Raw genomic sequence first — 15,178 nt, forward strand, 5'->3', positions numbered from 1 at the left:
GTGTGAGATTGAGGGCATCTAGCTTAGATTGTAGGACTGCCGGGGTGTTAAGCATATCCCAGTTTAGGTCACCTAACAGAACAAACTCTGAAGCTAGATGGGGGGCGATCAATTCACAAATGGTGTCCAGGGCACAGCTGGGAGCTGAGGGAGGTCGGTAGCAGGCGGCAACAGTGAGAGACTTATTTCTGGAGAGAGTAATTTTCAAGATTAGTAGTTCGAACTGTTTGGGTATGGACCTGGAAAGTATGACATTACTTTGCAGGCTATCTCTGCAGTAGACTGCAACTCCTCCCCCTTTGGCAGTTCTATCTTGACGGAAGATGTTATAGTTGGGTATGGAAATCTCTGAATTTTTGGTGGCCTTCCTGAGCCAGGATTCAGACACAGCAAGGACATCAGGGTTAGCAGAGTGTGCTAGAGCAGTGAGTAAAACAAACTTAGGGAGGAGGCTTCTGATGTTGACATGCATGAAACCAAGGCTTTTTCGATCACAGAAGTCAACAAATGAGGGTGCCTGGGGACATGCAGGGCCTGGGTTTACCTCCACATCACCCGCGGAACAGAGAAGGAGTAGTATGAGAGTGCGGCTAAAGGCTATCAAAACTGGTCGCCTAGAGCGTTGGGGACAGAGAATAAGAGGAGCAGGTTTCTGGGCATGGTAGAATATATTCAGGGCATAATGCGCAGACAGGGGTATGGTGGGGTGCGGGTACAGCGGAGGTAAGCCCAGGCACTGGGTGATGATGAGAGAGGTTGTATCTCTGGACATGCTGGTTGTAATGGGTGAGGTCACCGCATGTGTGGGAGGTGGGACAAAGGAGTTATCAGGGGCATGAAGAGTGGAACTAGGGGCTCCATTGTGAACTAAAACAATGATAACTAACCTGAACAACAGTATACAAGGCATATTGACACTTGAGAGATGCCATGCCTCTCTTTTTTTGTGAACCTTTTCCTACCACAATGCCTTTACTTGTACATGAAGCAAATATCAGTGAAAAACTGAACGTTAAGAAATATCTCATCTGAAAGGACAATGTTTAATGTTAGTAAAAGGCAACCTGCTGGTTTTGTGTGGTTGTAATGAAACTTCACATTATGATGGTTTGTCATCTTTGTGTGTGTTTTGTTCTTTCTATTTTTCAGAACAAAAAAATTGCTCAGAGTTCTCCAAACTGGTAAGGTTTCCTTTTCCCTTCAACCGTACACTGAACCTCATGCCTAACTTTATTCAATGTTCAATTCAACCATTTCATTTACATTCAGGTTATAAAATCATAAGTGGTCCTTTTGGGTCAAAGCCACAATGGGAATGACACCTGTTTTAAATGATGCAATATATATATATATATATATATATATATATATATATATTAAACATGTCAGCTTTTCTGAAGGTTCTTTGTAGGTGCTACAAATAGTTTTATTTTCCTTGTGGGTTTAGGCTCTTGGTCTTGGCCCGAGACATTGGAATGGTCTGCCGACAAGCACATTGATATTATGATAACCTCAACCTTTAACTGTCAACCTTTTGTCTGAGAGGGGTGGAATAATTAAAAACATGCTTATGGATTATTTAAAAAATAAATAAAAGAGCTTGAGAATGTGTATTTGTGTACATATAATTATATTTATGGTTTGTTTATGTGTGTCTTTATGTACATGTTTATTATGCATCTAATTGTGTGTGTGTGTCTGTGTGTGTGTGTCTGTTTCTCCACATGCAGTATGCCTGGGGAGAAGCCTTGTGGTCAATGTGCCTGCTTTAACCCAATAACAGAACGTTGCTGTGTGAACCCTACATGTCTCCAGGGACAAAGTTACTCACATGACCAGACCTGCTGTGAGGGAACACTCAGCCATACTCCAGGTAAGACAGCACAAGGTTTACTACGTGTGTGTGTGTGTGTGTGTGTGTGTGTGTGTGTGTGTGTGTGTGTGTGTGTGTGTGTGTGTGTGTGTGTGTGTGTGCGTTTCCACTATAATAAACAGTGGAAAATATTTTCCCTATCTTTCAGACATCAAGTCTGAGTCTGAGAGCAGTGCCAATCTTAGCATGTAAATCTTGGTGGGGGAAAAAAAATAACAAGTGGGATGCATGCCAGCAAAGCCACTACACAACACTAAACAATACATTAATTGCACTATAACGGTGACAAACGATACCCACAAACGGCCTACATAAAGCTGTCCCAACAGCAGCCTCAACATCTTACCACTGCTACACCTGGCTATCAGCGGAGCCTTGTCTGGCAGCGATAAGATTTAGCCTCATTTACTGCCTTTAAAAGAAACATAGCTGATATGGCTGACTTGCTTAAATGTGGTTTCTAATGACAATTGAGATCCACAAACTATGGCGTAAGTATGGCGTTCGATTAAGACATTAATGAGCGAGCTAGGACGGACATAGTCAATATAACAATTTGTTTAGCACTTTTGAAATGCCCAGTGACAGAATACACCAGGTCAGAACCGTAAGATAAATAAAGGGAGCATATAAGCAGACAATGAAAGCTCTTACAATATTCAATGATTACATTTCTCTAAAACAGGTTACTCTCACTTATAATTTGCACAAGAACCACTGTCTGCTTGGAGTAACAAATAATGAATGTATTTACGTGGAAATGCCTTGGTTTGCCGTGTATCCATCCTAACCGGGCCTTTTTGGAAAGGGGGTTGGTTGGGCCTTTTTGCTCCATGCTTGTAAGGCTCTGATTGTCCAAAAGGGGCCCCCACCCATCTTCTACAGTTCTCCTTTGCAGTCGTCCGGTATCCGGTGACTTGTCGTGTAGTCCTGAACAGAACAACAAGTTTATTCTCCTTCAATTCGCTCTGAAAGATGCTTCTTTCAAGGTAGGCTAGCCAGCCGTGTCGATGGTTCCCAGTGGGGTGATGAGAGTAGCGTACCACGGGGGTTTGAGAAGAGTAGTAGAATGGTTCCACTTCAATTCGCTTTCTAGATACTTTACTTCAGACAGCTAATCAGCCGTACCAGTGATTGTCCAGGAGGTGACTTTATTGTCCCTACCTCGTGTTGAGATTAAGAGTTTTGAATCCACTTTAAACGTGAGCTGCAGCTCAACGTCTCTCTAGTATGTTAATTTGTTAATTTCTTAATCAATAATTTATACAGTTTGCAGGAAAGGGGCGGTTCCGGCAGGCTGACATGCTCTCTGACCTCACTCAAGGGGGAGGTGACTACTTACTGTGCACAGTTATAGAAAAATGTCCTCTTATAGAAATTTTTTTCTAAAATCACATCCTTCTCTTAACCAAAACACTTACATAATATTTCAGATTTCATACACAATGCATCGGATGGACCTCACACATATACAGTGGGGCAAAAAAGTATTTAGTCAGGCACCAATTGTTTAAGTTCTCCCACTTAAAAAGATGAGAGAGGCCTGTAATTTTCATCATAGGTACACTTCAACTATGACAGACAAAATGAGAAGAAAAAAAATCCAGAAAATCACATTGTAGGATTTTTTATGAATTTATTTGCAAATTATGGTGGAAAATAAGTATTTGGTCAATAACAAAAGTTTATCTCAATACTTTGTTATATACCCTTTGTTGGCAATGACAGAGGTCAAACGTTTTCTGTAAGTCTTCACAAGGTTTTCACACACTGTTGCTGGTATTTTGGCCCATTCCTCCATGCAGATCTCCTCTAGAGCAGTGATGTTTTTGGGCTGTTGCTGGGCAACACGGACTTTCAACTCCCTCCAAAGATTTTCTATGGAGATGAGATCTGGAGACTGGCTAGGCCACTCCAGGACCGTGAAATGCTTCTTACGAAGCCACTCCTTCGTTGCCCGGGTGGTGTGTTTGGGATCATTGTCATGCTGAAAGACCCAGCCACGTTATCTTCAATGCCCTTGCTGATGGAAGGAGGTTTTCACTCAAAATATCACGATACATGGCCCCATTCATTCTTTCCTTTACACAAATCAGTCGTCCTGGTCCCTTTGCAGAAAAACAGCCCCAAAACATGATGTTTCCACCCCCATGCTTCACAGTAGGTTTGGTGTTCTTTGGATGCAACTCAGCATTCTTTGTCCTCCAAACACGACGAGTTGAGTTTACCAAAAAGTTATATTTTGGTTTCATCTGACCATATGACATTCTCCCAATCTTCTTCTGGATCATCTAAATACTCTCTAGCAAACTTCAGACCGGCCTGGACATGTACTGGCTTAAGCAGGGGGACACGTCTGGCACTGCAGGATTTGAGTCCTTGGCGGCGTAGTGTGTTACTGATGGTAGGCTTTGTTACTTTGGTCCCAGCTCTCTGCAGGTCATTCACTAGGTCCCCCCGTGTGGTTCTGGGATTTTTTCTTGTGATCATTTTGACCCCACGGGGTGAGATCTTGCGTGGAGCCCCAGATCGAGGGAGATTATCAGTGATCTTGTATGTCTTCCATTTCCTAATAATTGCTCCCACAGTTGATTTCTTCAAACCAAGCTGCTTACCTATTGCAGATTCAGTCTTCCCAGCCTGGTTCAGGTCTACAATTTAGTTTCTGGTCCTTTTCATGTTTACCTGTTTGCAGGGCTGGTTAACTCTTGAGGACTCGCTTGTCTCGACAAAGTTTGGTAAATCCACCTTTTAGTTTTAACGCACCACAGTTATGCAATACCTTACAAAACAAAGTACACCCGATTCCCTTGTGCCGATAGGGCAGTTTAAAACTCTGTTGTAAATGAGTTCACTGAAGTGTGCAATTGTTTCAATTCACTATTATAACTTGTTGTATTATCCTGATGTAATGTATTCATAGCTGACTAGTTTGTATCTTCTGTGTTGATGGAATGTTTGTTCTCAGGGCAACATTGCAAATGAGATGCTGGTCTCAATTGGGCTCCCCAGAATAAATGAAAGTCAATTTAAAAAAAAAATTAAAACATGGTCGTTACCGAGATGGGTACTACCAACGCATCAGCGCCATTCATGTACAGAGTTAATAGGAGGAGATTACTGGGCTACTAAGGTCACATATAAACAGTGATGGGAAAAGTACCCATACTTGTAAAGGTAAAGAGGTAAAGGTAAAGAAAGGTAAAGGTAAAGGTAAAGAGGTAAAGGTAAAGATACCTTAATAGAAAATGACTCAAGTAAAAGTGAAAGTCACCCAGTAAAATACTACTTGACTAAAAGTCGAAAAGTATTTTGGTTTTAAATATACTTAAGTATCAAAATTAAATGTAATTGCTAAAATATACTAAACTATCAAAAGTAAAAGTACAAATAATTTCAAATTCCTTATATTAAGCAAACCAGATGATACCATTTTCTTGTTTTTTTATTTATGGAAAGCATGGGGCACGCTTCAACACTCAGGCATCATTTACAAACGAAGCATGTGTATTTAGTGAGTCCGCCAGATCAGAGGCAGTAGGGATGACCAGGGATGTTCTCTTGTTAAGAGTGTGAATTGGACCATTTTCCTGTCCTGCTAAGCAATCAAAATGTAACGAGTACTTTTGGGTGTCAGTGAAAATGTATGGAGTAAAAAGTACGTTATTATCTTTAGCAATGTAGTGAAGGAAAAGTTGTCCAAAATATGAATAGTACAGTACAGATACCCCCCCAAAACAACTTAAGTAGTAGTTTAAAGTATTTTAACTTAACCCTTGTGTTGTCTTAAGGGTAAAAAATGACCACTCTGTTTAACAGCAGAGAAAACCCCCTAAATGATATTTATTCAACTTGAAATGTTATGACTTTTCCAAGAGTGACCCTAATATTAGAAAAAGTGAAACATCGCCTTTGCTCATATCTCCATTAAATTTGTACACCACCGGGTACAAAGATCGTCTTAGGGTCATTTTTTACCCGGCAGTTATAAAATAATTTACCACAGAGACGCACGCGCGCGCGCGCACACACACACACACACACACACACACACACACACACACACACACACACTACTGATTGAACTGACAAAACTAAAACAAGAAACACACGACTCAAGTTCACAGACAAAATTAAAACAATGTCAGACAAAATAAACAACATTTCAGACAAAATAAACAATTATTGAAAGCATTGTTTACTAATGGGGAATGCAGTCAGAGGCTATAAAGGTGCTGCAGATGACAGTCCCAGTTCTCTCTTTGGTGAAGCCATGAGTGCATGTTTCAGTGTCCAACAGGTCGTAGATCAGATTTTTTCAGATGTCCAGGAGGAACAAGAGAACAAAGATTTAGAAGAGGAGGAGGTATCTGAAGAAGATGGGGAAGAATACAACCCAGAGCACGATGCATCATCTTCAGATGAAGAAGAAATCCCCCAAACTGAAAGAGAGACATTTTTGTCAAAGAACAGCAAAGTAACATGGTCCTTGTCACCATATGACAACCAGGGAAGGATGGCAGCACACAATGTCATAAGGATGAACCCCGGGCCCACAAGACATGCAGTTGACCTTGCCCAGGACATCGCCTCAACATTCTACATGTTCATCACACGAGCCATTGAAAAGATTATCCTGGAGATGACAAATTTGGAGGGTTTCCGTAAATATGGAAATGTAAAAGGATGGATGAGATTGACCTGCATGCCTACATAGGGCTGTTAATCTTAGCGAGTGTGTATAGGTCCCGAGGTGAGGCTACATGTCATCTCTGGGATGCAGAGAGTGGAAGGGTGATTTTCCGTGCCACGATGCCACTGAAAGTATTTCACACTTACTCAAGAATGGTACGATTTGAAGACCTGCAAGATGTGTGAGAGACAAACTGGCTACCGTAAGAGAGGTCTGGGAGAAGTGGGTGGAGCGTCTGCCATACCTCTACAACCCTGGGCCTGAAGTAACGGTGGATGAGCAACTGGTTCCATTCAGAGGTACATTACAGATGAAAATAAAAATGTAAGTGATTTTCACAGTTCATTTTATTATGTATTTCTGTAATATCATTGATTTATGTGATTGTTCTCTGTGACACTGATACTAATTACTGATAGTAATCTCTTTTGTCAAAAGGTCGCTGTCCTTTCCGGCAGTATATGCCCAGCAAGCCAGCAAAGTATGGCATCAAGATATGGATGGCCCTGTGATGCACAATCCAGCTACTCTTGGAAGATGCAAGTCTACACAGGGAAGCCGACTAGTGGAGACCCGGAGAAGAACCAGGGGATGCGGGTTGATGGGCTGAGGGGGCACAATGTCACGTGACAATTTCTTCACCTCTTAACTCAGCCAGCAGCTCCTGAAGAGGAAGATCACCATGGTGGGCACAATTAGAAAGAACAAGCCTGAGCTCCCCCCTGCACTCCTCGCAACAAGGGGGAGAAAGGCCTCATAAAAGTTTGCCTTCACCACCACTCTAGTTTCTTACCTCCCAAAGAGTAACAAGAATGTGCTCCTCCTGAGCACACTGCACAAAACGGCTGAGATCAGTGCTCGTGAGGACAGGAAGCCAGCCATCATCTTGGACTACAACCACAACAAAGGAGGTGTGGACAACCTGGACAAGGTGTTTGGAACTTACAGCTGCAGGACGATGACAACCCGCTGGCTCCTGGTCATCTTCCATAACATCACTGATGTGTCCTCATACAATGCTTTCATGATATGGAACAAGATCAACCCTACCTGGATGCCTGATAAGCGGAACATGAGGATGTTCCTGGAGGAGCTGGGAAAGGTACTTGTAACCCCACACATTCAAAGAAGGGAGCGCCTCCCCCGTACAGCAGCCTCTGCAGCGCTTGTGAAAGCTGTTCAGGGGGCTGAATCTTGTCCTGATCCACCTGAGTCTGCAGCTGGGGCAGGCAAGAGGAGGAAACTGTAAAACAAATACAATGTGCTGCACATGTGAGAAATACATCTGTGAAGTCCATGCACACACACTTGCACACTGTCCTACATGTGCTAATTAGAGTTGATTGATTTATGTTCTTCACGTATTTGTTTTCTATCTATCTATTATCTGATTTTATTCTTATTTATTGCTGTTGTTTATACACCTTGTGGGTGGGGGGCAATGGTTCAAAAAATGGGAGAAGACTAGTATTTTGTAGTTGAATTCCTCATTGTACAGTATATAATAATGTATCACGATGTTGCCAAAAAGGTTCAAGACTGTTATTGTTTCCCTTCAATAAAATGCATTCAAAACTACTTTCTGCACATTTCTGCTACTTTCTTAGGCTGTACAAGTGTCTTGCTAAAAAAAAATATGTTTACACCTATGCAATAACTTTAGAAATAATAATAATAAACCTCTATTAGTAAAGAAAACAAGATTAAGATTAAAACAAAGTTAGATTTGGGGTTTAAAATTTAATTAAGCTGCCTTATTTTAGGGGTTTAGTGAAAGCGGGTCATTTTTTACCCTTAGGACAAGGGGAGTATTCAGAATGTTAAGACTACACAAGGTTAAGTACTTTACACCACTGCATATAACAACCAGAACCTCTTTCATGTGGCCCTCTAAAGCAACAGTACATTGTTTCGCATCTTCCAGGGAGCTGCTGGAAACAATGTAGATTGTGTTGGGTAATTGATTGTGTTGGGTAATTACAAATTAGTTCTTGATCTCCCTTTCTTGAACATCACGGTCCTCCCTCCTTCCCATCTGTCTGCCCAGGTCACTACCATAGTGCTAGCTGTGGCTCTAAGGTGTACAATCCAGACATCAAAACCTGCTGTTGCGGGAAGGTGTCCAATAAGGTGCTTGGAGTAAACCTGGTGAGTCCAGTAGACCTAAGGCCTACAGCTAAAGCCTAGTTCACTGATCCTCCTCCACTACATTAGGTTCAGTTCTCCTCATGTCAGTCAAAGTCAAGTAAAACAGCTTAATCATCCATCTACCTGTTGAGTTGTTGTTGGTCGAGGCATAAAGACAATGCAGGTAAAGTATCTGTCTAAAATGGCCGAAATATCTAAAAGTGGCAATGTAAGACAAGGCTGACACTATAAGTTTTCAACAGACCGATTTAAGTCCACTCAGAATGTTTAGACAGGGCCCCATTGGGAAGTGGGTGTCCCATACTCATTGCCAATGTTCTAGAGTGCTGTCTATCAAGGAGAAAATCTGCCCCGTGATTTACCAGTAACAATAACTATTTGTGGTGTTTGCTTTACTTGGGCTCTATGCGGTACCATGTCAGTTCTGACAGCACATTTAGTTCTGTAAGCCCCACCCTGCAACCAGTTGAGAGTAGAGCAGCTCCTCTTTTGTGTGAGAGTGTGTCAGACGACGGATAACTAGAGGTCTCTTTTCTAACGCTTAGCACTGTTGGTAGAGGATGAGTGCACAGGTCCCCTGGTAAGAAAGTTAGACTCTCTTTTATAGCATGTGAACTTTTGTGATTGTGTTTGAGTTTTGTGCATGCCACGGTGTGTCTGCATGTCTGTTATTCATGTTGTGTGTGTGTGTGTTGTTACCCTGCTGACTGGTGTGTCTCTCTCCCAGTGCTGCGGTACAACTCCGTATGGTGTAGAGGACCGAGGGGTGCTGTGCTGTAACCAGACCTTGCGCCATGTGGTGGAGGATGGGTACCAGTGCTCCCCAGGTGGCCACTTGTATCTGCCATCCCGTGAGATGGTGTGTGGCACACGAGTTCATCTGAACGATCCAGACAAACACTGCTGTGGGGAGGAGACATACTACCCTCGGAATGAAATCTGCTGCAACGGACACAAGTGAGCTGCACTGTAGTGTGGAAACTGTAGGGAGTTGAACCTAGTCAGGTAGTTTATCCCAAAGATGTGGGGTTATCACTGTCTGCAAGCACAGTTCAGAGTGCCTAAGGGCTAATAATTAGATCACTTCATCTTCAGCAGAATGTATCCAGCCTCCCTGTCTAAGTGTTTTTATTTATATTTAACTAGGCAAGTCAGTTAAGAACAAATACTTATTTGCAATGATGGCCTACCCTGGCCAAACCTGGAAGACGCTGGGCCAATTGTGCGCCGCCCTATGGGACTCCCAATCACGGCCAGTTGTGATTCAGCCTGGAATCGAACCGGGGTCTGTAGTGACGCTTCTAGCCCTGAGATGCAGTGCCTTAGACCGCTGCGCCACTCGGGAGGCCAAATTGTTGATGCAATGTCTTGAAAGTGTGTGCGTGCGTGCTTGTACTATAACTAACTGTGTAAAATATTTTCCCACCCACTGTCTGAGACTAGGTGTGCATCTTTGTATGTTCATGTCTGAGAGACATTGATGGATGCAGTTCTGATAAAATAACATACCCACATTCCCAGTCCCACTACCTCAGATGTTGGAGAATTCTTAATGGAATGCACCATGTCTTCCAAACTACTGCCTCCCAGACATATTTCAACAGGGTGTCAACCGCAGAAGCCACAGGTCTAAGGGTATCCTCCCTTTCTTTCCTTCACTTCACTTTTTCCAGTCAGTGGTATTCAGACAGTTAGACAGCCAGACTGGAGAGGTGGTATGTCTGCTTTTGGGTTTCCAGGAAAGGGGTCACACAGTAGGTAGTGGTTTTTGTCTAACTCGTCCTGTTGTTTGGCTTGTGCTTGTGGGTCACGACCTGTAGCGCGGTTCCCGTGAAGTTGCATGGCAGTCTGAATTTATACAGATGCCATTACTCAATACTTTGGCCATGAATCAAGAGTCTGTGAGTGCAGTTGTGAGTAACGCACTTCAATCAATTTTCCTTTTGACTCTGTGGCTGAATCCGGTGGCGGTAGGTGGCGTTTACTATTAGAGGGGATGATTTTTTTTATTTTTATGAGCATGGCCTTATTTCCGGTGGTGTAAAGAACTTAAGTAAAAAATACTTGAAAGTACTACTTAAGTAGTTTTTTGAGTATCTGTACTTTACTTTACTATTTATATTTTTGACAACTTAGACTTTTACTTCACTACATTCCTAAAGAAAATGATGTACTTTTTACTCCATTCATTTTCCCTGACACCCAAAAGTATTTGATACATTTTGAATGCTTAGCAGGACAGGAAAATGTTGGAAGGTTGGAAGGTATACCAAAAGGATAAAGTAAACCTCTGAAGCAGGTTTTCATCAATGATCTCTCTGTCCTTTGCGCCGTTCATCTTTCCCTCGATCCTGACTAGTCTCCCAGCCCCTGCCACTGAAAAACATCCCCACAGCATGATGCTGCCGCCACCATGCTTCACCGTAGGGATGGTGCCAGGTTTCCACCAGACATGGTGCTTGGCATTCAGGCCAAAGAGTTCTTAGTTTCATCAGACCAGAGGATCTTGTTTCTCATGGTCTGAGTCCTTTAGGTGCCTTTTGGCAAACTCTAAGCAGGCTTTCATATGCTTTTTACTGAGGAGTGGCTTCCGTCTGGCCACTCTAGCATAAAAGCCTGATTGGTGGAGTGCTGCATAGATGGTTGTCCTTCAGGAAGGTTCTCCCATCTCCACAGAGGAACTCTGGAGATGTGTCAGAGCGAACATGAGGTTCTTGGTCACCTTGCTGACCAAGGACCTTCTCCTCTGATTGCACAGTTTGGCCAGGCGGCCAGCTCTAGGAAGAGTCTTGGGGGTTCTAATCTTCTTCCATTTAAGAAGGATGGAGGCCACTGTGTTCTTGAGGACCTTCAATGCTGCAGACATTTTTTGGTACCCTTCCCCAGATCTGTGCGTTGACTCAATTCTGTCTCGGAGCTCTCCGTACAATTCCTTCGATGTCATGGCTTGGTTTTTGCTCTGTTATGCACTGTCAACTGCGGGACCTTATATAGACAGGAGTATGCCTTTCCAAATCATGTCCAATCAATTGAATTTAGCACAGGTGGACTCCAATCAAGTTGTAGAAACATCTCAAGGATGATCAATGGAAACTGGATGCACCTGAGCTTAATTTCGAGTCTCATAGCAAAGGGTCTGAATACTTATGTAAATAAGGTATTTCTGTTTTTGATTTTGTATGCATTTGCAAACATTTCTAAAAATGTATTTTTGCTTTGTCATTATGAGGATGTTTTTTTATATACAATTTAGAATAAGGCTTTAACGTAACATAATGTGGAAAAAGGAAAGGGGTCTGAACACTTTCCGAATGCATTGTAAATGGTTGAAAGCACAGTAATAACACATGTAGATGACAACTAAACAAAAAATCGGACATGTGGTGGGCTGGGCACAGTGCACGCTGACACAGTCGCCAGGTGTACGGTGTTTCCTCCGACACATTGCTGCGGCCGGCTTCCGGGTTAAGTGGGCATTGTGTCAAGAAGCAGTGTGGCTTCATTGGGTTGTGTTTTCGGAGGACGCACGGCTCTCGACCTTCGCCTCTCCTGAGTCCTTACGGGAGTTGCAGCGATGAGATAAGACTGTAACTACCAATTGGATACCATGAAATTGGGAAGAAAAAAGGGTCAAAAATAAAAAGACAAAAGAAATTCAATAGAATGGATCAAATCCATAACATTTTTAATGATCAGTACATATGGTGATCACCCAACAGGACAGCACAATAGCATTAAAGGCACCAAATTATGAGAGATGATGTTCTCTTGGTTTTGGGAAGTAAAGTATTTTTTCTCTTCAAAGACACCACAGGTTGAGAAATGTTTCCTGCTGCGGAGGGAAGGCCTACGACCCCAGCAGTGGCCAGATGAAGTGCTGTGCAGGGACTCTGTACGACCTGCAGTTTCAGGACAGACTCTCAGAGGAAGCCCAGTGCTGTGGGAGTGTCCTGATGGAGGCCGGCTCCACCCAGACCTGCTGCTCTGCCCCAGGGCTAGACCTGCTCTACCCTACCCAGCCAGGCTTCACCTGCTGTGGGCACCGCTACCCCAATGCCTCCCTGTGGTCTTGCTGCGCCGGGGTCCTGCACCCAAGGCCTGAACCACACAACACCACCAAGAACGTGATTCCAGGTCAGTGGGAACAGGATACAATCGATCTGTGATTTATGCCACAGCTTGAGTTGCGTCTGTTTATCTCTGTTTATCTCTGAAGGACCAACCTACAAGTCAGACAAGTGATATGAATATTGAATTCTATATCTAGTTCATATAAGATAAAGGAGATGTCTTCTGATGTGCCTGGAGTCTCTCTGTCCATTTGATTAGACTGTTGTTCATTATCCTCAGGACCCAGACTTCTACCACTGGGGGATCTGAAGACTGAAGTCCTGTGCCACAGCAGAGGTAAGGCCTCCAGTTTGAAGCACAAGATGACAGGAAACATTACTCACTACTTTGATCTTTAGTAAGAACAGTGGGAAGCACTAGAATCTTCTTTGACTCTTGGAAGTACAGTGGTTTCACAACGCTTATCTAAAGTGTGTGTGTGTGTGTGTGTGTGTGTGTGTGTGTGTGTGTGTGTGTGTGTGTGTGTGTGTGTGTGTGTGTGTGTGTGTGTGTGTGTGTGTGTGTGTGTGTGTGTGTGTCCAGTTCTGCTGGGGACAGTGGAGAGTGTGTCTGTGAAGATGAATGAGCGGTCCATCGTGATGGTGAACGCCATGGACATGCCGGCCTCACGTGGCCATGTCAGCGCCGTGCCTTTCCCTCACTACGTCACATTACCCGACCACTGCAGCTCCCCTGAACTGGTGCCGGGCAACACTTACATCTGGGTGAAAAATAATTTCTCAGACACCATAAGTTTCATCTCTGATCTCAGCGATCATTCCTCCCCTCTTCATTCCATCCTTTCCAGGTGCTGAACCTTTTTCTTTCCCAGAGTAAAGCTCTACATAATGTTTTAAAGCTTTACAGTGTTTGTTTGCAAGTACATTGTTAACAATCAACGGTGTAATAAAAAGCTCATCTTGGGTTCAGATGGGGTTCGACAAGTAGACAAGCCATGTGTGTGAAGTGAATATCACATTGTGCAGGAAAAAAAGCCTATTTTAACCAAGCATTTGTGTGTAGGTGTATGACTTCACCATGCATCAATTCAGGTGGTTTTGTGGTGGGGGAGGGGGGGGGGGGGGGGGGGGTTGCCTTTATCCCATCATCATACACGTAACACATTTACCACATTATCTGACACTTGATCACAGGATCACATTTTTGTTTGATTATTTCACTGCCATACTGTGTTTGATCTTGTCTAGCCAACTTGTCTCAAGAGGACCACAGTGGAAATACGTCCCAGACTTTATTGTATGTTATTATGAATTTTATCTTGCTGCTTTTTGTTCTGTTGCTCTGCGTGTGCTGAAACGTTGATTAATGTGCACTGTCCCTGTAAAAAAAAAATAATCATAATAAACTTAATGTGCATGCATGACTTTTAAGTTTTATGTGTGCTTGTCTTTTTAAATGGTCGAATTAATGAACTAAACTAAAGAATGTTGTTTACGATTAAAGGATCAACGGGAATTGGAAGGTTGTTACATGCTCGCCCACTCCTACAACTTGCCTCTGAGACTTGAATGAAGCAATGCATAAACATCCTAGGGCACTGAGTCTTTGGCTGCGTTTATGAGCAAAGTCAAATTATGAATAAAATATTGTAAAACTGATATATACTGAAGAAAAATATAAACGCAACATGTAAAGTGTTGGTCCCATGCTTTATGAGCTGAAATAAAAGATCCCAGAAATGTTTCCATATGCACAAAAAGCTTATTTCTCTCTAATGTTGTCCACAACTTTTGTTTACATCTCCTGTTAATAATAATTTATCCTTTGCCAAGATAATCCATCCACCTGACAAGTGTGGCACATCAAGAAGTTGATTACACAGTATGATTGTTACACAGGTGATTGTTGTGCTGGTGACAATAAAAGGACACTCTAAAATGTGCAGTTTTGTCACACAACACAATGCCACAGATGTCTCAACTTTTGAGGGAGTGCGCAATTGGCATGGTGACTGCAGGAATGTTCATCAGAGATGTTGCCAGATAATTTAATGTTCATTTCTCTACCATAAGCTGCCTCCAGCGTCGTTTTAGAGAATTTGGCAGTACGTCCAACCGGCCTGACAACCGCAAACCATGTGTATGGCGTCGTTTGGGCGAACGGTTTGCTGATGTCAACGTGGTGAACAGAGTGCCCCATGGTGACTGTGAGGTTATGGTATGGGCAGTCACAAGCTACGGACAACAAACAAAATTGCATTTTATCAACGGTAATTTGAATTCACAGAGATACCGTGACGAGATCCTGAGGCCCATTGTCGTGCCATTCATCCGCTGCCATCACCTCATGTTTCAGCATGATAATACACGGCCCTGTCGCAAGGATCTGTACAC

At 43.0% G+C, this 15,178-nt stretch overlaps 1 protein-coding gene across 3 annotated transcripts in view; it reads left to right on the forward strand.

Annotated features, from left to right (window-relative positions):
* Positions 1-14,215, forward strand: part of LOC110507417 (uncharacterized) — a 37,969-nt gene extending 23,754 nt beyond the window's left edge. For all 3 annotated transcript variants that reach the window (XM_021587401.3, XM_090224308.1, XM_090224309.1), the window contains 7 exons: positions 1,150-1,181; positions 1,731-1,873; positions 8,614-8,714; positions 9,442-9,671; positions 12,520-12,848; positions 13,065-13,121; positions 13,368-14,215. In XM_021587401.3, coding sequence (XP_021443076.3) covers positions 1,150-1,181; positions 1,731-1,873; positions 8,614-8,714; positions 9,442-9,671; positions 12,520-12,848; positions 13,065-13,121; positions 13,368-13,639 — 1,164 coding nt within the window. In that variant the 3' untranslated portion in view covers positions 13,640-14,215. The remainder of the gene's footprint in view (positions 1-1,149; positions 1,182-1,730; positions 1,874-8,613; positions 8,715-9,441; positions 9,672-12,519; positions 12,849-13,064; positions 13,122-13,367) is intronic.
* Positions 14,216-15,178: the final 963 nt, after the last annotated feature.

This window comes from Oncorhynchus mykiss, chromosome 27 (assembly GCF_057628025.1).
Source record: "Oncorhynchus mykiss isolate SJ-2025 chromosome 27, ASM5762802v1, whole genome shotgun sequence".
In the NCBI taxonomy this organism is placed as follows: domain Eukaryota; kingdom Metazoa; phylum Chordata; class Actinopteri; order Salmoniformes; family Salmonidae; genus Oncorhynchus; species Oncorhynchus mykiss.